The sequence below is a fragment of the Gallus gallus genome, chromosome 1, assembly GCF_016699485.2.
Source record: "Gallus gallus isolate bGalGal1 chromosome 1, bGalGal1.mat.broiler.GRCg7b, whole genome shotgun sequence".
NCBI classification, from domain to species: Eukaryota; Metazoa; Chordata; class Aves; order Galliformes; family Phasianidae; genus Gallus; species Gallus gallus.
Genome location: NC_052532.1, coordinates 115373412 through 115397784, shown reverse-complemented (window position 1 = coordinate 115397784; position 24373 = coordinate 115373412). Strand labels below are relative to the sequence as shown.

At 36.5% G+C, this 24373-nt stretch overlaps 1 protein-coding gene across 30 annotated transcripts in view; it reads right to left on the bottom strand.

Moving 5' to 3' along the window:
• DMD (dystrophin) overlaps positions 1 to 24373 on the bottom strand; it is a 1163614-nt gene that overhangs the window by 259527 nt on the left and 879714 nt on the right. For all 30 annotated transcript variants that reach the window (XR_006934806.1, XR_006934864.1, XR_006934881.1 and 27 more), the window contains 2 exons: positions 11088 to 11299; positions 2522 to 2676 (listed from right to left, as the gene is read on the bottom strand). Coding sequence is in view for 27 of the 30 variants with exons in the window: in XM_046919009.1 (XP_046774965.1) it covers positions 2522 to 2676; positions 11088 to 11299 (367 nt within the window). In the remaining 3 variants the exon portion in view is untranslated. The remainder of the gene's footprint in view (positions 1 to 2521; positions 2677 to 11087; positions 11300 to 24373) is intronic.

Here is a 24373-nt window from a genome sequence, read left to right as displayed (position 1 = left end):
AATAAAATATGCACAAAATAATTAGGTCATTTGAATTAAGGATACAAGGGGATGAAACAAAACTCAGCACATGAATAAGCACTGATAAAATTATTTCTAAAAATATCAGAGACAAGGTCAAGACTAATTGGAATATATTTCTGCATCGCTACCAGGTCACTGAATGACCAGAGCATTACCTACTTATGGTCTAGATGAAAGTAATACTCAGTGATATATCTGAAATTGTTGCATACTCAGCTTAATGGAGAGCTAGCTTTTCTTGTAGCCTGTCATGAACAGTTCAAGTCTCCTTTTTCTACAAACAAATATTACCTTACGGATTTACAAAAAAAAAAAAACAAAACAAACAAACAAACAAACAAACCCACAACAAACAAACCCAAAACATCAAGACAATCTGTTGAGAACTGAAGTGAAAAGGGAGAAAAACAAAACAGGACAACAGAACAAAATACAACTACTAAATTGTCATTTAAGTCATCTGAAGACCCACAGAGTTCATCTTCTCTTTCCACAGAGTTGCTTAACAAAACATCCTCAGGATGTTCTTTGAAGACCAGGTTCAGAAAGGCTCCCAATTTCAAGCTTTGGCAAATCTCAGTTTGGTCCATGTTTAACAGCTTTTCATGAAAGACAAATGTGACACAGCCTTCAGAAAAGCTTATCAACTAATGTTTGCAGCCTCCATTTGTCAAGTTCCCAAATCCTAGGAAATCTTGGAAACATTACATACAAAACTCCTAATTAAGGTACTATAAAGGTAACAAAGTATAGTAACCAAAACCTACAAAATGCTAGTTTTACAGTTACATCTACAAGCTTAATACTACTCTCTCTCGTACTTCTTAGTAAGAAATGCCAACTCAGTCATCTAAGCAGCCCTTTTTTAAGCCAGGGAATGTTTACTGCAGTAATTCATCAAATACACAAGCTGTGAACAACTCTGGGTTTTGTAAAAACTTGCAAGGAGTCTCTTGAAGAATTTATAATCTCTGTTAGCCTATAGTGCTCAGTTGATTGCGTGCAACAATGGCAATTAGCACATTAAAGCAGCATGAGACAGACTTGCATCTGTGCTTGAACCATCAATAGACTTACAGATGCCTTCCTAGCTATAATTGCTACCTGAGCAACCACTGCAGCCACAGCTAGAGCTGGCCTTGAGAACTACAAAGCTATCTCATCAAACAGCAGCTGTATTTCTACACGCAGGCAAAAACAATTCCCTTCAGTTCTGACATCTAACCATTCTGACCTACTCACTTTACCTACTCACAGGGAATAGTTTTGAGCATGAGTTATCCAGCCCTTCTCATGTAGGAAACTGTCCAGCCAGTTTCTTAGGCTGCAGATAGTAAAATACTTTATTTTTAAAGTATAGGTACCACCAATAAGTCTAAAATGGCTACTGCTATTTTATATAGGAGTATATATAAATATAAGCTATATAATATATATATTGTAGAAATACAACATAAATAAAAGCAAGCAAATATTCACTAAATGCTTATACTAATAAACATCAGCATTATATGTTTCTCATTTAAACAGGTTTTTAAGTCAGTTGCAAGCCTGGTTCAGAAAAAAAAATGCTGCTAAAGTGATTCATTCATATATAAATATATTGACCTCATAAAAAAAAAGGTGTGAATAAATTTTTGTAGTCATCAATGATTTAAGTAACTTCCATTATGCAAGATCATCTGAACTTACTGTATATTTAACGAAACAACTTTTCTGGTTTTCTTAATAGACTTTAATTAAAACATCTTAAAAACTAATAGTTTTAGTTTCAGTTATAAGCTATAAAACTTAATCCAAGGTAGTAAACTGATTAAAACAATATTATTTTTTATGTATCTTATCCAGTGTACAATTATATAACCCCCTTTTACTACTACAAAGAAAGTAATTTTTTTCTGAGGGGTATTCTGATTTTATAGATTGCATATTGGATGATCCACGATTTGGTGACAAGCTGCAAAAATTGCTTTTTGTAAGGAATTGCTATCTACACGAAACACTGCAAGACTGTGAAATGTAATCAAGAATGTGATCAAGGATCTAATAAAAACTTCCTTGACTATAGATTTGCTTCAAAGCTGCAGGATAACATTTCTACTTTGAGCCTGCTTCAATAGGATATGCCTGTAATTTTCAGACTCAGTTTATGACTCCAACAATATCACTGTAGTGATTGTGATGCAAAGATAGTACACTGAAATACGGTATGCTTCATTTTAAATGGTTAAAATATATAACCTATCAACAGAAGTTACCTGGCAACTGCTTACAGAAGAGGAGAATTGCAAGGAGGCAAATGTTATGTGAGACAATTAACTGGCATTCCAAAGACACGTCTACAAAATATGAGAGAAGAACTGTCATCATTCATTACCTTTTTAACTGCATCCATGTCATTTTCAAAACTTTTATCACTTACAATCTCCAACTAAAGCTGGACAATGGATGTTAGTGAATTTTAACAACAAACCTAATAACAGAATTTATGTCCTACCTCTTATTGATTGTAGCCCATGTCGCATTAATGTTATCTGTCATCAGTTCTACTTTTCTGGTGTCATCTGCTGAATAATCGCGGAGCAGCTTAAGTGCCACGTCATTCACCCCTTCTATATTCATTTGCCACTGTCGTATCTCTTTTGAAAATTGCTGAAGAAAAAGGAAAAAAAAAAAAAAAAGGATAAACCTCAGATTATTTTAAAACAATTACACACATACTATGATCATTAGAATAGGAGATGGACAAGTTATACCACCAATATAAAAAATTAAAAAGAGGCCTTCCTCAGGACTGATAGCTAAGGTTAGATTCTTTTTCTTTTCTTTTTTTAATTTTTATTTTAAGGTATAAGACTGCAGGACTACTGCTAATCTCTGAGGGGATTAAGCATCAGAAATACTATATGTCAAATAAAACATGGAAGCTCAAATTGATAAATGTTAGCATGCTGATTGTTCTTTTTTTGGACATAAATATATGGATGCATTATTATTTTTTTCTATTTGTGATACTAAAGAACACCGAGATTGAAAATATAATGAAATAATATGCTCCATTTAATTTTCTTCTTTATAATGTGAAATAATACTAAAGGTTTAATAAATAATGCCAATGCTTTCACATTTATTTCTTTTTAATGTATTGTTTCAGTGTATTGTTTATGTAATTAGTGCCACCTACTGGAACAACACTAAATCTACAATAAAGCAAAATTCTACTGGGAAACCCAACAATATCTTTAGAATGCTAATTTATGATTTTTACTATTAAAAAAGCTTTTTAGATTTTAAACCTTGCTTCCTTTCTTTCTCCCTTCCCTCTCTTGTTCATCTTCTCCTTTCTGCCCTGGTTCCTTCACCTGGGCCAGCTCCCTTACTGCAGCAGCAAGCAAGGAAATCTGGAATACACTTTAAGCCAGAAACCAGATTTCGTTGTTTTTTTACTGTTAGCCTTTTACCTCAGAGAAAATTTCCATATAAATGCACTGAAGCGATGTATTCGATCCATAATGTGTAACAACAAAATGAAAGAGAAAAGAGAATCAATGTTCTACTTGTACTTCTGTACTAGGCAAAAACTACAACTAAGCAATCAATGGGACAATGCAAATGAAAGGAGACAGTTGAATTTGTCAATAGAAGCACTAAGTTGCATGCAAAAAAAGTTGCTATTACCGAAACATGGTGGGACCACTCCCATGACTGGAGTGCTGTGATGGACGGCTACAAGCTCTTCAGAAGGGATAGACAAGGAAGGAAGGGTGGTGGTGTGGCCCTTTATATTAAAGACTGTTTTGATGCTGAAGAGCTTGGGGTTGGGAATGATAAAGTTGAGTGTCTATGGATAAGGATCAGAGGGAAGGCCAGTAGGGGTGACATCTTGGTGGCAGTCTGTTATAGACTGCCTAATCAGGATGAAGAGAAGGACAAGGCATTCTATGAGCAGGCTGCAGAAGTTGCTCAATCACCAGCACTCATTCTCATGGCTGACTTCAACTTCCCTGATAGACGTTGGACATATAATACAGTGCAGAGGAAGCAGTCCAAGAGGTTTCTAGAGTGCGTGGAAGATAGCTTCCTTACACAGCTGGTACAAGAGCCTACCAGGGGTGGTGCTCTTCACTAACAGAGAAGAACTGGTGGGAGATGTGAAGGTTGGGGACTGTCTTGGGCAGAGCGACTATGAAATTATAGAATTCTCTATTCTTGGAGATGTCAGAAGGGTGATTAGCAAAACAGCAATCTTGAACTTCCAGAGGTTGGACTTTGACCTGTTCAGGATGCTTGTTGCAGGGGTCCCTTGGGAGTCACTCCTTAAGGGTAAAGGGGTCCAGGAAGCCTGGATGCTCCTCAAGATGGAAATCTTAAAGGCGCAAGAAAAGGTTGTCCCTGAGTGTCGTAAGGCGAGCTGTAGGGGAAGAAGACCCATGTGGATGAACCATGAACTGTTGCTGAGACTCCAGAAGAAGAAGAGAGTCTATATCCTCTGGAAGAAGGGACAGGCTACTTCGGGAGATTACAAGGAGGTTCCTAAGGTATGCAGGGAGAAAGTTAGGAAGGCAAAAGCTCAACTTGAACTGAGATTGGCCACTGCAGTAAAAGAGAATAAGAAATCCTTTTACAAATATATCAGTGGTAAGAGAAGATCCAAGGAGAATTTCCATCCTTTACTTGATGCAGTGGGGAATGTGACCACTGAGGATAAGGAGAAGGCTGAGGTCCTCAATGCCTTCTTTACATCTGCCTTTAATAGGCAGATCAGTTATCCTCAAGGCACTTTACACCCTGATCCGGAAGTCTGGGATGGTATGCAGAATACACCCCCAGTGATTCAGGTGGAGACAGTTAGAGAGCTCCTCCTCCATCTGGACTGTTACAAGTCCATAGGATTGGCCAGGCTCCACCCTTGGGTGCTGAGGGAGCTGGCGGGGGTGATTGCCGAGCCGCTCTCTGCCATCTATCAGCACTCCTGGTTATCTGGAGAGGTCCCAGAGGATTGGAGGCTTGCCAATGTGACTCGCATCTACAAGAAGGGCCGTAAGGAGGATCCGGGGAACTATAGGCCTGCCAGCCTGACCTCAGTACCAGGGAAAGGTATGGAGCAAATCACCTTGGGTGAGATCAAACGGCACGTGTGTGGTGTCCAGGGGATCAGGCCCAGCCAGCATGGGTTCATGAAAGGCAGGTCGTGTTTGACCAACCTCATCTCCTTCTACGACTGGGTGACCAGACTGGTAGACAAGGGAAAGGCTATTGATGTAGTCTACCTAGACTTCAGCAAAGCCTTTGACAGTGTCTCACAGTATTCTCCTGGAGAAACTTGCTGCCCATGGCCTGGACAGGTATACCCTTCTTTGGGTAAGGAGCTGGCTAGAGGGCCATGCCCAGTGGGTAGTGGTTAATGGAGTTAAGTCCAGCTGGTGACCTGTTACAAGTGGTGTCCCCTCAGGGTCAGTACTGGGGCCCATCTGGTTTAATATCTTTCTTTATGAATTAGATGAGGGGATTGAGTGTACTCTCAATAAGTTTGCAATGACACCAAGTTGGGAGGTAGTGTAGATTTGCCTGAGGGTAGGGAGGCCCTTCAGAGGGATCTAGATAAGCTGGATCACTGGGCTGAGGTGAATGGGATGAGGTTCAACAAGGTCAAGTGTCGGGTCCTGCACTTTGGCCACAATAACCCCATGCAGCGCTATAGGCTTGGGGCTGAGTGGCTGGATGACTGTGAAGAGGAAAGGGACATGGGGGTGTTGGTTGGTGCCTTGCTGAACGTGAGCCAACTGTGTGCCCAAGTGGCAAAGAAGGCCAACAGCATCCTGGCCTGCATTAGAAATAGTGTGGCCAGCAGGAGCAGGGAGGCAATCATCCCCCTGTACTCAGCATTGGTGGGGCTGCACCTCAAGTACTGTGTTCAGTTTTGGGCCCCTCACTACAAGAAAGACATTGAGGCCCTGGAATGTATCCAGAGAAGGGCAACAAAACTGGTGAGGGGGTCTGGAGCACAAGTCTTATGAGGAGCTGCTGAGACAGCTGGGATTGTTCAGTCTGGAGAAGAGGAGGCTCAGAAACCTCACTGCACTCTACAACTTCCTGAAGGGAGATTGTGATGAGGAGGGGTTTGGCCTCTTCTCCCAGGCAACAAACAGAATCCAAGGAAATGGCCACAGGTTGTACCAGAGGAGGTTTAGGTTAGACATAAGGAAAAGCTTTTTTCCCTCAAAGAGTGGTCAGGCACTGGAATGGCCTGCCCAGGGAGGTGGTGGAGTTGCCATCCCTGGCAGTGTTCGAGAGGCGTCTGGATGAGGAACTACGAGATATGGTTTAGTGGCTTGTGGTAGCAGTGGTAATGGGAGGATGGTTGGACTAGATGATCTTGTAAGGTCCTTTCCAACCTTGTGATTCTGTGATTCGATGATTAAACACTAGATGCTATCTACCCCCATAATGCTTGACTCTCTTTACTAGTGTGCTTTAATACTCAAAATTAGGAAATCTGTACAAAGAACAACTGTTATTCTCTCATTTCACGTACAAAGTTATACTCGTCATAAAATACTGTTTTGATTCTGATAATGAATTCTCCACACAAAGCTGAACTTATACATGCAATCTTTGACTAAACAGTCTAAACACTAAATAAAAAAATAGTACTTTTTTGAACATTTTGTGTATATATGCTTTCACCTCAGGAAGTCTCTAAGTTGATTTTGCTTAAGATTGGGACTGAAACTGATTTGACCTTTGAAAAGCGTATAGCAGGAGTTCTGAAAGTTTTATCATTGTAACTTTTTTTTCCCCAAAGCCCCTGCCTGTTAAAAGGTGTTTCATCATCTTTAGGTCCCCTCCATAACTTGAAACTGAAAACATCTATTTCCTCTTTCCTGTGTTATTCCTTCATGTCAGAGCAGAACGTTTACTGTGCACCAGATAACCTCAGACACCAAGACATCAACCCCATTATGCATTTTGAGCAAGAGATTTTGTTTTTATCAATCTAACATTAGGAGGAGCCTACAAACTCCCTGAGAACCAGTTGAACATGTTAAGTGCAGCTAAGCTAAAGCTGCTTAAATAATTTTTTTTAAGTTATTCTATCATGTAAAGTACGGAGCTGTAGACAGGAACACTGATAAGTGTGATGAAAACCACCAGCATTCCTTTGGAAAAGATAAAGGCAGGAGGTGCTTCAGAAATAGTTTCTTAACTCCCTCCCTGACAGAATTATATAAATATGTAATAGTTAATATTTATGCACACATAATAAAATCTATAAAAACAAAATTAAATAATGTTTACAGAAGTTGTCATTTCAGGTTTGTGGGTCTTTTATAGCAAGTAACCATTCTGTAGTTACATGTATTAATCTTTATCATAAGCTACCTTTCTCTCCACCTCACACTATATATGCATACAACTACTACTACATTCTAGCGTGACCATTTCATCAGATTGACCATCCACTGCTTTACAAAGAAAAGTTGCCTCAGCATTTTTTTCTGTATTGTAAACTAATGGACAGTAAATTTTACTTTGAAAATAAGTATCTATCTATGTAATGTTTACAGCCTAATAAAACATTCTAAATTCAGTTTTACAATAAAATACAAAAAGCTCCATTACATGGCTATTTTTAAAAGCATTGATTCTCACCATTAACTTCAACGCTAATCCATTAACTTCCTGATGTTTACAACACCAGACTGTCACTCAGGAAAGAAATTATGGATACAGAACTTTGTGACAGAAACAATTTGGATTTTCTACTTTACTGGAAATTGGTATGTAATTTTTCACTAACTTTGATGAGTGTATGCCTTGTTTCAACTCTTCTCTTTGTGCACACACCTGAGAACAATGCATTGAGGTAAATGTTTTAACTGCCTGCCCTACCCAACTCCCACTAAAATCTGTCTTACGTAACTGTTAAAAAAAAAAAAAAAAAAAAGATAATTGAATTCATGGTATTCTTGGATATCAAACTAAGAAATAAAATGGAAAGAAGAAAAAAAAAAGCATTAGTCCTTAGCAAATTAGCTCCAAGCTAACTTCTATCTCAAAGGAATCATAGTTTTAATTAGCAGCTACACTGTCTGTAGTTCCTTTCCTTTTAAACATCAGTAACGAGTGTGTCAAATTCTATTAAAAACCAGCACTGGGCAAATATAAGCTAGTTACAGATTTTAGTTTTATGCTGGAATTGTAAAAAACAAATGAATAACCAAAGGACAGGTGTTGCTGAATTTACTCATGTATAAGGATTCACTACAGAAAAGCACTGACACAAACACTGACTCAGAGTTCATCTAGAGCAGAGGAGAACTTTTGCATTGAATAATCTGTCTTTAGGCAAACCTATAATGTCTAACAAAACCCAGAACATTTGGTGACTACTTTCCCACATTAAATTGTGCAGAGATACAAAGCTGACAAAAGGAATATTCTGAAGAACTCATTTAAGATTCACACTGACATCTCTCTTTCCATCAATAGAAATTAATAAAATGAGAGCTTTGTTTTCATCAGTGTAACAGCAAGCCAAAACACAGCATATTTACTCTACTCATTCAGGGGACATCAAAATTTGTATGTTTGGCGTGGAAGCCTGGAAAGCATTTAGTCTGAGGACTTGATATATTTCTGGGTCCTTCAGTTATTATACTGGTAGACAGAAGAAATATAAAGCTGTTAAATTCAAATAAGATTTCAGTTTTGCTTAGAATTCATGACCCCTTATCTTGAGTATGAACACAACAGCTGATGCCGTCACATCTGAGAAGCTTTCATGAGGGAATTGACACAATAGGAATTACTGGCAGACAAAGATAACTCCTCTATGAGGGCTTGTGAAAAGGAAAAAAAAAAAAAAAAGGATTAAAAAAGAAAAAGAAGATTCTCTAAGACAGAAGTGAATATTTTTCAGGCTTGTGGGAGAAAATCAAACAAAAGAACATATGTCTGGAACAGTAGAGCCTGTGGACGTTCATATCATCATGAGGGCAAAGCAAATTAAGTTGAAGACCAGCTATGAGCCTGACCATCTTTAACAGCTACATTATAATTATAGTCTAATATCTGTAACTGGACACAGCATGTAACATTAAATTCATACTGGGACTGGAATGGCATAAGGTACTGATATCCTAACTGCTGCTTTTCTTTTTACAGAAGAAATGAATTCACAGAATACCCTTTTAGAAACCCTGTTCATGCAGAGATACATTCTATGAATGAGCATACAAGTATACTTTCTCTACCAAGAGATGGAGGAGATAAATAGCATCTTTTTTTCTCTCCTTCACTGAGTTTTCTTAAAAAAAAAAAAAAAAAAAAAAAAAAAAAAAAAAAAAAAACTCCATGATTTTTCATAAGGCACATAAGGCATACACACTTACATGAACCTCTTCTAAATCTCATATATGCTTGTTAGGAAAGAGTACACATGAAATTCATCTCTAAAATAACATTTTCAACCATTTAGTTATGTAAATTGTGTTTAAGGCATAAGACACTACACATGGCGAGACATAAGACCTTTTGCAGAAAACAGCTGTATTTTTTTTTTAATAATTGTGTCTCTGCTGAGGTTGGACATTGACTTTTTCAAAGCTTTTTTTTTTTTTTTTTTTCCCTTTTCTTTTTTTCTTAAACAAAACACTGGGCAGAAGCCTGAACTCTATCTCTGCTGAAAGACCCCGAGTTCTCTGTGCTGAATGACAGTAGTATACATAATCTCAAACTCTTTCCAATACATTAGTGAATGATTGTCGTTCTTCACCATAATCCAACCATCACAAGCAATGACCATTATGGTATAATCTTAAAGAAGAAAACCACTTTCCAGCCCAAAAGCAAAATGATGATGAAAGTTTTTATGCTTCCTACAGGCAAAAAAACAAGAAAAAATAGCTGATTTTGTATCTACTTCTAAATATCAGAAATGTAATGACTAACTGATGATTGACATAGCTGAATACCAACCATGGAGTTACACACATGGCATCAAAACCAGGTGATGTGGACCTCACTCCACTGTACTTCACAGTGGTATAACACCGTTAAAGGAATAAGGCAAATAAGACTGATGAAGTCCACAAACTTTTGCCAAATGCATGAGTGCTAGGAGTTAAAATATTAAAAATAATACCAGGTCAGAAGAGTAGAACATATCAGAAAATATTTGTGTAACTATTCTCCCGAATAACTAAAAGGTAATGTTCCATTAACATGAAGGCAGAACCCAGTTTAAAAGGCTATTCAACTGGTTGGTTTCAATCTTGTTTTTCCCCAAGCAGAAAATGAGATATTATTAATCTGAAACAGCTGTTCTCAAAATTTATTCATGAGAAATGTCACCAAAGTATGACTATTTCGTTAACAAGAAACTTTAAAGCTGATGCAACAGTTAGGGTTTATCTGCATTGCTTGAGGTACAGTTAATAGCTAATAGCTAATTAAGTTAACTGAGGTGTACATTTTAACACCTAAAATATGACAATATATTTGCCAAAGGCATAGAATTAGCTATTTCAGATTATTTGCAATTAATAACCTGCCAAGACTGAATTTAGCAAGATTATCTTGTTGCAAATCAAAAAACACTTGATTTTAAAATAGTTTGTTGCATGTATTCCTTTTCTTTCCTACTTTTAACTACCTCCAGGCAACCAAATACAACTTGTCTGTCAATGCAGACAGAAATACGAGTATTACAGGGTCTCCAGTCTGTAGTGCCAGGGCCTCAGATAAGGCTGGTGTACAAAACAGATGAGAAATACTTGTGCTGGAGAAGAAGAGCTTTTTTTCTGCAAGATTAACCAGCTATTTCCTATGAATTTTAAGACCAATTTCATTCAAGAAGTATGTGACATACATTTGAAAATTAATTTCTTACTAAATTTTTGTTGAAAATGGGAAGGGATAAAGGACTTGTCTTAGAAGTGCAATGTGTAATATTTAGAGGACATTTGCTTTAACAATCTAACTAATGCAAGCAGAAATATTTTCAATCATCTATCAACATTTTGATTATTTATCTTAAATTCCTATTTCTTAGTACTGACCTTAAGCTCAGAGTTCTGCTTTTTCAGAGCTTCCACAGTATAGGAAATTTCTTTCCATGACTCAAGCTTTGCTTTTGCTTGTTCAAGAACCTGTTCAGCTTCTTGTTTAGCTTCTAGCCACTGTGTTGAATCCTTTTGCATCTCATGAAGCTGTTGTCTTCGGTTTTGGAGGTATCCGTGCACATCATCCCACTGGCTCTGTATCTTTTCAACTGTTGAAACATAAAGGAAAAACAATAGTTGAGTAACGTAAAACACTTTTCTTTTTTTCTTTTTAAAGTGGAGTAAATATTTCTGGAAGTTACCACATTGGAGAGCTCTTGTACTTTTCAGCTGTAATTGCAACTAAATTCAGTTTGAAAAGAAGAGCAGATAAACTTGTGGGCCATACAGTATGATACCATGGCGAACATTCTGTGTTTTGATGCATATGAAGACCGAAATGCCTCGCTCATGACTCAAACAGCATTAAGGAACACAATAATCACATTTGAGAAGTAAGAACAGCAATCATCTTTAATTCTTACCAAATGAACTCAAGGCTTAATAATTTTGAAGAGCAAGTCCTTTAGGGACTCTAGTAATTTTGTTTTAAGATTTATTGCGAGATATAATTAATGGTTACACTTTCCTAGTTCATTAAGGAAAATGTTAGCAGACTGCAAGGGCTGTCTAAAACACTATTTGAAAGAAATGTGATTGTGGTGAACACAATAATCACTGGTAGCATAGCAAATCTGCTAGGTAAAGCATGAGGGGACCTAGTCTTCCAACAAGACAAAAATGTGACAAAAAATAAAAATAAAAATGCACAAACGCTTTGTTCTTCAGGAAGAAATAGTTGCTTTTTTAAAACTACGTAAGTTTCCTGAGATTAGTCAGTAATAACTACTTTTCTTTAAGACTGCTTCACCACACTAAAAATTCATAGATCTTCTAGGGAAGGGAACAGAGATTCCTAGAATACTTGAAAGCAAATTAAATCATTGAACCAACACTGCATCATAGATCCAGCACTGCATCTCACAGTGCACAGCTGATTTCAGAGTAGTGGAGGCTAAAGACTAAAGAGATGAGAAATGCTTCAGCAGGAAAGCAGACCTCCACCTAGCAGGGCTCTTCATTTTTTCTGGAAGAAGGGATAAAGATCTCTGCAGGGACTCAGCTGATGTTCAGGGAAAGAGAAATGGTCAGTATCCCCTACTCAAGCCTGGGGAAAAAGTCTGCGAGTAAGCACACGTGGCAGCATGTTCAGGTCAAAGGAAATGCAAAATGAAATGAGGAAACTGAATGGGAAAAATGAAGCACAATCAGAGCACACCAAGAATAGCCTGGATGGTGGATTTTTGCTATAAGATTCAGTGTATACCTTAAACAACAAATTGTGCTCTAAAGGAAGGGTGTGTAACAGAGATGTTCTGGTACTGCTTAAATAAAATCTCTATGTCAAGGGTAGAGCATGTGGCTCAAGGGTTGTGCTGAACATCTAGGGGGAAAAGAATGCCTCAGTTTCATAGGCATATGGGTTATAACAGCCAACTAATTTCTTTCAGATAATTACTCCAGCTCCTTCCCTGTTACACACTGAGACATACAGTATGACAACTTGTGATTCCTGACAACATGGAGATTTTGGTCAACAGAGCACAAAAAATTATAATAGCTTGCTTATTGTAGTTGTTCATGAGAGAACTACAAAAATCATGCTTATTTTTGCTACGTTGTTAGTTTTGTTCAGTTTTTTTTTATGAGTTGGATGAAAATTGTTGCAGAACTCCCTCAAAAGAAAACTGGGTCTACAACTATATTAATTCATTAAAACAGCTACTCTAAATAAGAAATGTGTTTGTGTTTCTTATCAACACAAAATCAAAACATTTCTAGATGGCTATGAGATTTGTATCCAAGTAACATATATCAGCCATCTTTTTTTAGGGACCGTACTTCTCTCAGCAAGTCTGAGATCTTCATCATGTACCATGGTCCCGAGAATTCATCATGAACAATTCTTCCACTCATAAGGGGAATCAGGTCGTGTTATGAAAAATATATTCAGGACAACTCAGTAGCCAATTTACACAAGCGATTGAATACACTTGCTCCAACTCTCAAAAAAGGGGGATTTTGAGATCTCTCTCAAAAAGGGGGAAAAAAATCTGATACGGATACTCAACATAGTGAGTTTTAAATGTATATATATATTCATGTATATATACATAATATATATGTGTGTATATATATGTGTATGAATGTAAAATTATATATAATCTTACATATAACAGTTAGTTTTGTATAGCAAAGTAATTTTGCTTTATAATTTAATTTTATTAGATATTTGAAATAAAGAATTCAGGAATTTACTAGGTAATCTGAACAAAATCAAGTTAACAACTTCCTTATCTTGAACCAGTGAATGACTAAGACATTTAACAAAGTATTGCAGTTAGCAATAAACACACCACAATGTCCACAGAGCTTATCTGGTCATTCTGAGCTATATTATACCAAACAGTGAAGTACTACAGAAGACAAAATATGCAGAGAGAATTTATTAGAGAAAGGCCTATGACACCATTCTTTAATTTACTGTAACATGAAAATCCCTTCACTATTTTAAGTTCATATCTACCAAATGATGTTCTCATTGGAATGTGGACCCTCAGTTGGTTTTTGAGTAATTAAAAAAACCCAAACAAACAAAACACTAAAGCTGAAAATATTATCATTCACTTCCAAAATGTGCTGAAAACCTCTGATTTGAATCAGTGTCTATTCAGGATACAGATATATTGTTCCTGTGTATACTCTCCAGTGGGATTTTTTAAACACAAGGAAATACCAATTGCAGATTTATGCCAAATGAAAAACTTCAGAAAACCCAGTCTGAGTATATGTTGTCTTAGAACTGATTCCAGCAGCCTTCAAAATTCTCACCATCAGCCAAATTTACTGACTGCAAATGAAAAGGATCAGAGAAGTGCTATTCAAAAGGTTGCTGGAGCTGTTATGCAATGGCATTGGAAAACATGAAATTCATTGTCTGACTGGACGCTGACAGGAGTAAGTTGATGAAAAAGAAAATATTTAAGAGTATTTTGTTTTGTTTTAGTGTTCAGTTACCTGGAATCATGGTAAAAATGCTAGAAATAAGAAACAGAGTTCCAAAAACAGAAACATAAAAGAATTGAAGGCATGTGAAATTGTAGCTCCAGAAAAGAATTTCCTCAAATCTTAGGGAAATAAAATAATTTGATCACTACTTCCTACACTAAGTTTAACATTTTCAATACATAATATTCAGTAAATGCCCAACAATTACATTCAACAAAAACATGCCAACAGACAAAAGGGTATTGCAAAGATTAGAAAATATTTAGAAACCTAAATAAGAACATTCAATCATAAAAGCATAGAATGGCCTGGATTGAAAAGGACCACAATGATCATCGAGTTTCAACCCCCCTGCTGTGTGCAGGGTCGCCAGCCACTAGACCAGGCTGCCCAGAGCCACATCAAGCCTGGCCTTAAATGCCTCCAGGGATGGGGCATCCACAACCTCCTTGGGCAACCTGTTCCAGTGCATCACCATCCTCTGAGTGAAAAACATCCTCCTAATATCCAACCTAAATCTCCCCTGTCTTAGTTTAAGATCATTCCCCCTTGTCCTATCACTATCCACCCTTGTAAACAACCATTTCCCCCTCTGTTTATATGCTCCCTTCAAGTACTGGAAGGCCACAATGAGGTCTCCCCATAGTCTTCTCTTCTCCAAGCTGAACAAGCCCAGTTCCCTCAACCTTTCCTCACAGGAGAGGTGCTCCAGCCCTCTGATCATCTTAGTGGCCCTCCTCTGGACTCATTCCAAGAACTCAGGGTCTTGTGCTGGGGGTCCCAGGCCTGGATGCAGTACTCCAGATGGGGCCTCAGAAGACCCAAGTAGAGGGGGACAATCACCTCCCTCTCCCTGCTGGCCACCCCTTTTTTAATGCAGCCCAGAACACAGTCGGCCTTCCGGGCTGCAAGCGCACACTGCTGGCTCATGTCCAGCTTCTCGTCCACCAGGACCCCCCAAGTCCTTCTCCACAGGACTGCTCTCAAGGGGTTCTTCCCCCAGTTTGTTTAAATACCTGGGATTGCGCTGGCCCAAGTGCAAAACCTTGCATTTGGCCTTGTTGAACCTTATTAGGTTTACATGGGCCCACTTTTCCAGCCTGTCCAGGCCACCCTTCCTTCCAGTGTATCGACTGCACCGCTCAGCTTAGTGTCATCTGTAAACTTGCTGAGGGTGCACTCAATGCCATTGTCTATGTCATCGATAATCTGGCTAAAAAAAGTAAGATTTGGCCAGAAAGAATAATGTAATTATTCTTATTGTAGCTTATACCACAACAGAATACTACTGAGCTCAGACACTGATTTTTATATTTTATAGTAGGGATCACTGCACCCACATACTGTGATGACTGCACAATGAAAACATTGAGATAGACAGAAACAATTTGGTTCCATGTGCACTATTAAAATCGTTGAAGTACAAGGACTTAAAATTATTAGTAACTATGTCAAAAGGCTGTATTCCTGAAGTCTGACGCATCTCAGTTTATATTATTCACAGAATCACAGAATGGCCTGGGTTGGAATTCACTTAAAAAACTTAACTGAGTAGCCTGATATGATGATGAATATCATATCATATGATGAACAACCTGATATGAAACCTAATGAATAACCTGGGTTATTCATTACACTGGGTTATTCATTACACTTAAAAACATCTCAAAATTTAAATATCTTTTTTAGTATAGCACTCCTTTGTATCCAAATTTCTTCCTCTTTATTTAATTAATTAATTTTGGAAACAGCACAGTATCTTTATTGTAAGAGTCAGTATTCAAAACTATCTCAAGAGAATTCTTAATTATTCAGCATAGTATTTCTTTACCAACCAATCTGCAAAGGGACAATCTGAAAAAGAAAAGACAGCATTTGGTTCACAGACTCAAGGAAATAATTTGCTTTATCAATCTATGTTGCCATTATTTGAATTTATAAACAAAATATATTTCACCACTTACAAATCTAAATTGAGTATCAGAATAAAAAAAAATACACACAACAAGCAGAAATATATGCCATTATTTAAAATGACTACAAAATTCAATACTCCCATTAGTCTTTTACAGTTAATAAACGAATGGTATAGCTATTTTTATAGCTACCAACATTAGTAAACTCAATAGAACACACACTAGTACTCACAGTATGCTTACAAAAGCCTGACAAACATCTTACTAATAAACTGTCCAAGATAATATGTTATACAAATTAAATCTTGGGGGACCTTTTCCACATCAGGTTATTTCAAAACCATACTTTTCCTGAACACAGTGCTCCAGCTGAAGTCCTCATTTTACTTGATTCACACAAGTTTTGCACTTGCTTACAAGAAAAGCGTCCCAGCATGGCTTGCTCCAGATGCTCCCAGTCCAACACTAAAGTCCCATAGATGAATAAGTAATTTCAAAGTAGTTATTATTTTTTTCATCACTACTGTTCACTAGCTGTTCAACAGTGACTACATCACTAAGGTGGGCAAAAGATGTTCTGCTGAACTGTCAAGAGGCTTAGTAAGCCATTGGAAGTAAGAATAAAGCAAAAAAAGAAAAAAAAAAAACACTGTAAGCAATCATTTCACAATCTGGTTACCATTGATTTAGGACATGGAGGAAAAAGTAACTATCTTGGTGAAAGAGGCTACTGACTTAAGATTCAATTTTGTATACTTACAAAATTTTCTTACACTTTTTTTAGTAAAATAGATATAGCAGGGAAACAACAAACAAAAATAAATTGCACTTTCTCTGTTAAGAGTTCCTAGTATTGATAAGATGAATATAAATCTGTTCCCTGAGAGTTCACTCTCTGTTGTTTTTAATACAACAGCAGAAGAAACAACAGAAAAGGAATGTGAGAAAAAGATGTCAATCACGGGATAAATAACATTCACGTTACAGTACATTATATTTAGCCTATGCAAAGATGAAAAAAGGCAATCTTTCCAAACCAGTTAGATAAGTACATTAAATCCAGAATGGACTGCAAAAAAAGGGAACAATTAAACAGAATTTGCAAATAGAAAACTTCTGTTTTCCTTGCCCAACACATAATTCTAAACTGCATTCATTTTGATCTGTAGGAAAGTGGTTTTCAAAAGCACTGTTGTTAATATATTGACATCTTCCTATAGATGTAATATTTTTACTGTATCTTCATACATTTCAAGGCCAGCAGGAGTAAGATGGTTGTGCAATCTGACCTCCTGCAGAACACAACCATAGGATAGTAGAATCATGGACAGTTATAATTCATGCTACCAAGAGAAACTACTGATGCAGTTTAGCTGAAAAATGAAAATCTTTTCATATGCATCTGTGAGTGTTTCAATTTACTTATACCTTGCAACAATGGTCATGATGAAGACACACTCAGCTTGAAATCTAGCCAATTCTGGAAAATGATTTATGAATAGCTCTTTATTTTTGTCATAATATCTTGAATTTTACTTTTTTCCCTTCTCCTTTGTAGGAATAGGAAAGATTCCATGAACTGAAAGAAAAAGGAGTATCTAAGATCTTGATTCTGAAGGGTCTGAGTAGCCTCACAGAATGGGCTGTCACTGTTGAACAGAATGAGAACGAGAGGAAGAAGGAAGTTTACATTCTTTACCAACTGTAATAACTTCAGTTGTCAGTGTAAGTATAGCAGGTTAGAAAAGTGGTGGATGAAGTTGTATTGCATTGACAAAATGTTGCTACAGAACTACTTGCAGCCCTGCATTATCTGCACGGTCATATGACCACAAGGATAACACGTTACATGATACCGCATGGACTAGGCAGCACTAGAAAAGAGCAAGACATACTATAAGGAGCTAAACTGGAAACTGGAATATAAGAGTAAAAAACATTAAAAAACCTGTAGGTGTTTGAGCAGTACATGGTAAAAACTGTCCACACCCAACACTGATATTGCTTATCCAGGAAAAATACTACTTCAAAGTCATCAGTACAAATAATTTTTAAATGATATGCTATCCAAAAAATTACTTATACATCTTCGCTGATTTTAAGTCCATTCCAAAGTGGCTTTCAAAGACAAATATACATTTTAAGCATCTTCTTTGTATCTAAAATAGTCCATCAGGTTAATCTATTTCTACTTGAGTTGCAGCCCCAGAATACACTTTTCATTGAATTTCCGGATACAGGATTTTTGAATTTCATCTTATTTCATATGCTTTGAACTCATCTACCCATTTATTTTTTTCACTTAAAGTTTAGTTGATTTGAAACTTTTGCAGATGTATAAAACAAAATTTTTCCAATCTTAAAAATTATCTGTGTGTTCTTAGAATTGTAGAATGATCAAGATTGCAAAAGACATTCAAGATCAAGCAGTCATCAACCTGACATTCGGGACAAAGTCCAACTGACAACTTGATCTATTGAGTACTATCATTAAACCATGTAACTTAGTCCAATTTGTCTTAAATGAGAATGGGGACTCCATCACTTCCCTGGGCAGCCAGTTCCAGTGCTTGATCACCCTCCCTGTAAAGAAATTCTTCAAAATTTCCATGTTAAACATCCCATGGCATAACTTGAGGCCTATTCCTTGCATCCTATCACTTGTCACCTGAGAAAAGAGACAAAAACATTCCTCTCTGCAATCTCTTTTCAGGCAGTTGTAGAGAACAATGAAGTCTCCCCTCACCCTCCTCTTCTCCAGACTAAAAAATTCCAGTTCCCTGAGTCACTCCTCACAACTCTTGTGTTCTAGTCCCTTGAACTTGCTTTGTCACCCTTCTCTGCACACACGTAAGTAATTCAATGTCCTTGTAATAAGCAGCCCAAAACTGAACACAGTGTTTGAGGTGCAGTCTCACTACTGCTGTTTACCAGAGGAAAATTCCATCCCCAGTCCTGCTGGCTATGCTACTTCTTATACAGGCCAGAATGCCATTGGCCTTCTTGACTACCTGAGTGCAATGACTGTCAACGAATGCACCAAAATCCTTTTTGTCCGTTCAGCATTCCAGTCTCTTTGCCCCAAAACTATATCACTGCATGGAATTGTTATGATCCAGGAGTAGCATCAGGCATTTAACTCGTTGAATGCCATGTGAACGGATTCAGCCCAATGAGCCAGTCTATCCAAATCCCCCTGCAGAGCCTTTAAGCAGTTCAGCAATCTTGCCTAACCTGGTATTGTCTGCAAAATTCCTGGATGATCCAGATCACTGATAAAGATGTTAAACAAAACTTGCCCAAGTACTGAGCCATGGGGAATGCCACTTTTCAAACGTGATTTAATTCCTTTTTAACTTTTTTCTAAGTAAATAAACTATCAATTCTTTTTCTTGAGAAGAACTCAAAGTTCTCCATTTGTAATTTCTTGCTGAAAGTGCTCTACCTACTCTTCTGCTGCCTTCCAGAACATGAGACGTCTGACCTGAGTTGTTGTCCTCAAGGAGATACTACTTTAATAAAGTCTATCATATAATATCCCTACACAAAAGGATGTTGGGTCTGTTCTAATGAACAATTATGACCCTTAGAATGACTCGTCTAACGAGAGTATTTTGATGGTAGATTCAGAGTTCAAACCAGGATCATTTAAAAACATTTCTTTTTTAAATGCTGAAGTACTGAAGAAGTCACAGGAACAGCTGCAACATCTACCAACTTGCTGCCTGTAGGCTATCATTATGGAGTGGAACTGGGTAGGGAAGAGTATACAGTAGAGAACAGTTGGAGCCAGCCTACTCAGATAGCAATTTAGACTTCATTTGTCCTTAACTCTTCTTGTAAAGAGGTATTTCCTATAGCTTCTTTTCAGATACTTATAAAAATCTTCCTTCTTAAATGTTGGCATTAAAAAATTATTGCAACGCTTAGCAAAGTATGAAAAAAACCCACTAATTGTGTCATCTAAAACATTTTATGTATCTGTTAGTTGGTCAGTTATGTGATGAGAGAATTTAGCCAATAAACCAAAAATTAATGATGGGTTGGGAACTTAGACTTCCTAGCTTAATGTGAAGTCTCTCATTTATTCCATCAAGATCCCAGACATTGCTTTTATTCACCACAAATCTATTAAAGTATTTGTAGAAAGATTATTCATTAAGGTAATGTGTAATGCCAGATTAAAAAGCAAAATACCCTATGGCTTCCAAAAAAAGTCATGCATAACAAAAAGTATGTGTACAAATTAAATTGCATAATGAACAAGTGAATAAGTAACATGTCAGAAAAAGGAAAGAACTGAGCTAATCCTCTCTCATTCTGTGCAATATTCTAGTTTCTAAACACAGATGATAAAGGTCTTACAAGAGAAACCATGAAGCACTCAGAGCCTTCTTTTAGGGGTGAGGAAGAGCAATGAGAATGTAGCTGAAAGACCTCTCAGGGCATAAAAGCCCTGGGAGAAAAAAATGTTAACTTTTTTTGTTTTTCAGAGTCTAAGAAAGATAAGCAAAAAAGAAGAGTTAAGCGGATTTATACACTTAAAACAAACAAACAAAAACAAACAAATAAAAACATATACACACATATTCATAATCTTATTTTCTTGTTTGGTGATTTTGGAGTACAATTATTTCCAGTTTTGTATTTCTACAGTTCAACTTTGCTTCATTTAACTAAGGTAAGCCTATTTTTCTTTTATCTTAAAATCAATCCTGTTAACAAGGCTGTTTCCATATGATCAAACTAATGAAGGTCACTCTGTTCTTTTGGAAGTGTCAAATCAAATAGAATGAACTGAAAACTCTCAGGTGGTTTCCACTAAGCACCAAATGAGTAATTCTTCAGCACTGTGAAGTATGCTTTATACTTTGCTATATGGAGTGGGAGTTAGAAACCAGACAAAGCTAGTAGCATATCTAAAGAAATGACTATCTTATAACAAGAAGTAAGCAACTTCTATGGCTGAGCAGTGAGGAGGGCATGCAGGAGCTTCTTATTTGGAAAATGGATCCTTCAGAATGCATTCACTGGATTGTCAAGTTCTGATGAAATTATTTATGTATACAACAGTTATCACCTTTCACATGCAAGTTTTCATAATATTTTTTTTCCATGAAATGAAAAAGGGAACAGATCATGGTGTTCATGAAGTGGAAGACCATTTGCTTTCCATTTTTAAAATGTTACACAATCTGTAGAATCTTGATGTGACAAATAAACAATCACAAGAGAAGTAAGATTCATCAAGATTTAGTATGAAATAGTAACAAACCTAAATGTAGCTTTGCTGGAAACCTAAAGAAAAAAACAAGAACAACAAAAATGTATATGCATATATATATTTAAGTATTTATTACGGAGATGGGTAGGCAGATTAAGGAATTATTAAGGGCTCTTCATTGCCATTAGGGCCTAAATAGAGCTGGAAATTTATGAAGAAATGGAGTGCCCCAGCTGCCCCAGTCAGTCCCCTGACCAGTTGGGTCCCACACAGAGGAAGGATGCAGAATCTGCAGCAACACCAGCAGCAGGGTGCATGTGGACAAGCCAAAAGGAGGTAATTACTATTTTTCTGCACAGGTTCAAATATTTGGTTGATAGAAAAATGTAACTTTTTCGTAACATTGTGCTAACTGAAAACCAGATGGTTCCCATGCTAGAGTGATTTCATTATCTTTCAGAATGTATGTCTTATTTGATTTCCTTTGCTGTATGCAGAAAATAGCAACTGCACGACTCAACTCCCACCTAATCATGTCTGATGTTTTAGCTACTTTCTTAAAGCTTCCTCATGCAATTATGAAGATTCACATCAGATTAAAAATATGTAGAATGATGGAAGGTACCACAAACAGAAGCTACAGGATTATGACTAATATGATTAACTATATGAGTGAAAATATAAGTAGTCTAGTCACTACAGTTTTAAATTTATATGAAAGTTTTCAAGAATTGAATAAATCATTGCTATCTGTCTTAAGAGTGTAATTATTAATTAGAAGTCATTAGGTATTTTAATATTTACTTTTTTATTTATCTTAGTATTCATCTTTTTATCTATTTAAGTATCTGTTAATATTGTTTCTAGGCATTTCATTATTAAAGCTACTGTCCAGAAAATAATTTACAATTATTAATCAAATATCTGTTCATACATTATAGCATTTGTAATAACCACTCTACCTACAAAATATGAAAAAAAAAATATTCAGGAGAAATATAACTTGTCTGTGACTGCATTTAGAAATGGGACATTAAATTAATGAAATGATATTTTACTTTCTCTGAACATAAACATGGACGCTATTAGCATTATTAAAGTGCATTGGCTTTCATATACTACAGATTTCATATACTTTTGTGCTTATTCATGCAAAAACATAATGGTCTGTATAGCAGTTTAAGTCTAGAAATATGTGAAATCCAGTACTTGCCTAATGAACCATACAGGCAATGAATTTAAGAATTCTTGGTATTACGTAACTTTGTGATGCCACCGTACATTCATATTTACATTTTTTTTTCCTCTGTTCTTCTTCTTTTTTTTTTTTTTTTTGTTTGTTTAAACTGTCAGCAGCCTACTACCTTTGTTGAGTTTAGACTAAGACTTGCTTTGTATTCCCATTTGCTTTGTTTTTGATTTAACAGATCCAGCTTGAACTGTATGGGCAAGACTGTGTGAAATCTTAAGCATGAAAATACCTAGGAAAATTAAAAACGTACTTAGGAATTCTAAGAACATGTGAATATCAGGCTCAAAGTTAACTGAAGCGAAGTTTTCCATACTGTTTATGTAAATATATAAATAAAAATATATTTCCTTCAACAGACAAAATAACCTCTTCACAAAAGCTGTAACATAAAAATTCAAAATTTGAAGACTGCAGTTGGCTTCTATTCATTTTATAATGGATGTGCTGCACATGTCTTCCTTCTGTTATTGGTCATTAAATATTATTCAAGCTGTCAGAATAACATAATTCAAAAGCTAAGCTTTTGTTTACTGCTCTCCAGGTCCAATTTTGTGCCTCTGTAATACTAATGAAGCTGCATCAGCAAGACTAAACTGTCAGTCACATTGTGCAAAGGTGAGTAAGAAACATAGTGGCTCCCAGTCATTGCGTGTGTTGCTGTTACCTCTGAGACCACCTGCTAGGCTACAACTGTACTCCAAGACTGGGAATTACGAGCACAGACTACTGTAAATCTTTCACTTGTGCCTCTTGTGATTACGCCAAACCTTCAAAATCATTCAACTGCGCGCACTTCTCAGCAGAAGTCAGCTGGGAGACCGTTCCTGAGCTCCACTTGTTCACCTGCTCTACAACTACAGAAAACAGAGCTCTGGCAGCAATACTGAGCTTAGCTCAGGGGATGAACCAACAAGCAGTGTAAATTGGGAAACAAATAAACAAACAAAAAACAACCGTGGACATTATAGCTTTGATTTTAACATTTGCCTTTGAAAGCACATCATACTTTCAAATTAGCAAGAAGTGATTTCAAAGTAAAGAAGTGAACATATTTTGAAATATACTTATATTCTATTTTAAGTATAAATTTGGGACATTTTGCACAAAGGTCTGAACTGAGTTAAATTAATATATTTTTTATTTAATAATAGAAATGGAAATTACATATATATTATTTTTGAATTAGAATTTTCATAATGTAGTGAGAAATATACAGCTTCCTCTATGTAATCTTTTCAGTGACAGCTGATTAGAAATTCCATTACAGACAAAATTAAGGCTCAAAAGAAAATAACATTTATGCATCAGACTATGTACTACACTAGCAACTAGAGAAATATAGTACTGATTTAAAAATAGTTTTCCTGAGTGCATGAATATTGCACTAAGTACTTGCAAACATGAGTTAATTCCTCAAGGTTTTTGCTTCTACCTGAGATTAATATTTCCTCATCCCTTACATCCCTTTCTGTCTTCCATCTCACATTTGCACCTGTATTATTGTATAATACATGTTCTATAAGATGATGTCAGTCTGATGCTGGTTAATCCATACTGAGCTTCCCAACACATGACATTTCTAATGACCTGAAATACAAGACCATAAGACTTCAGATAGGCTAGAAAATGACACACATACACACACACATATATATATATATATAAATTTAGACCTCTCTGCTTCTTTGTTCATATTCTCTTACATGGATCCTGGCATTCATGAGACACTAAATGCGCTAAGCTTAATTAATGACACACAATCACACTTCAAAGTCAGTATTGT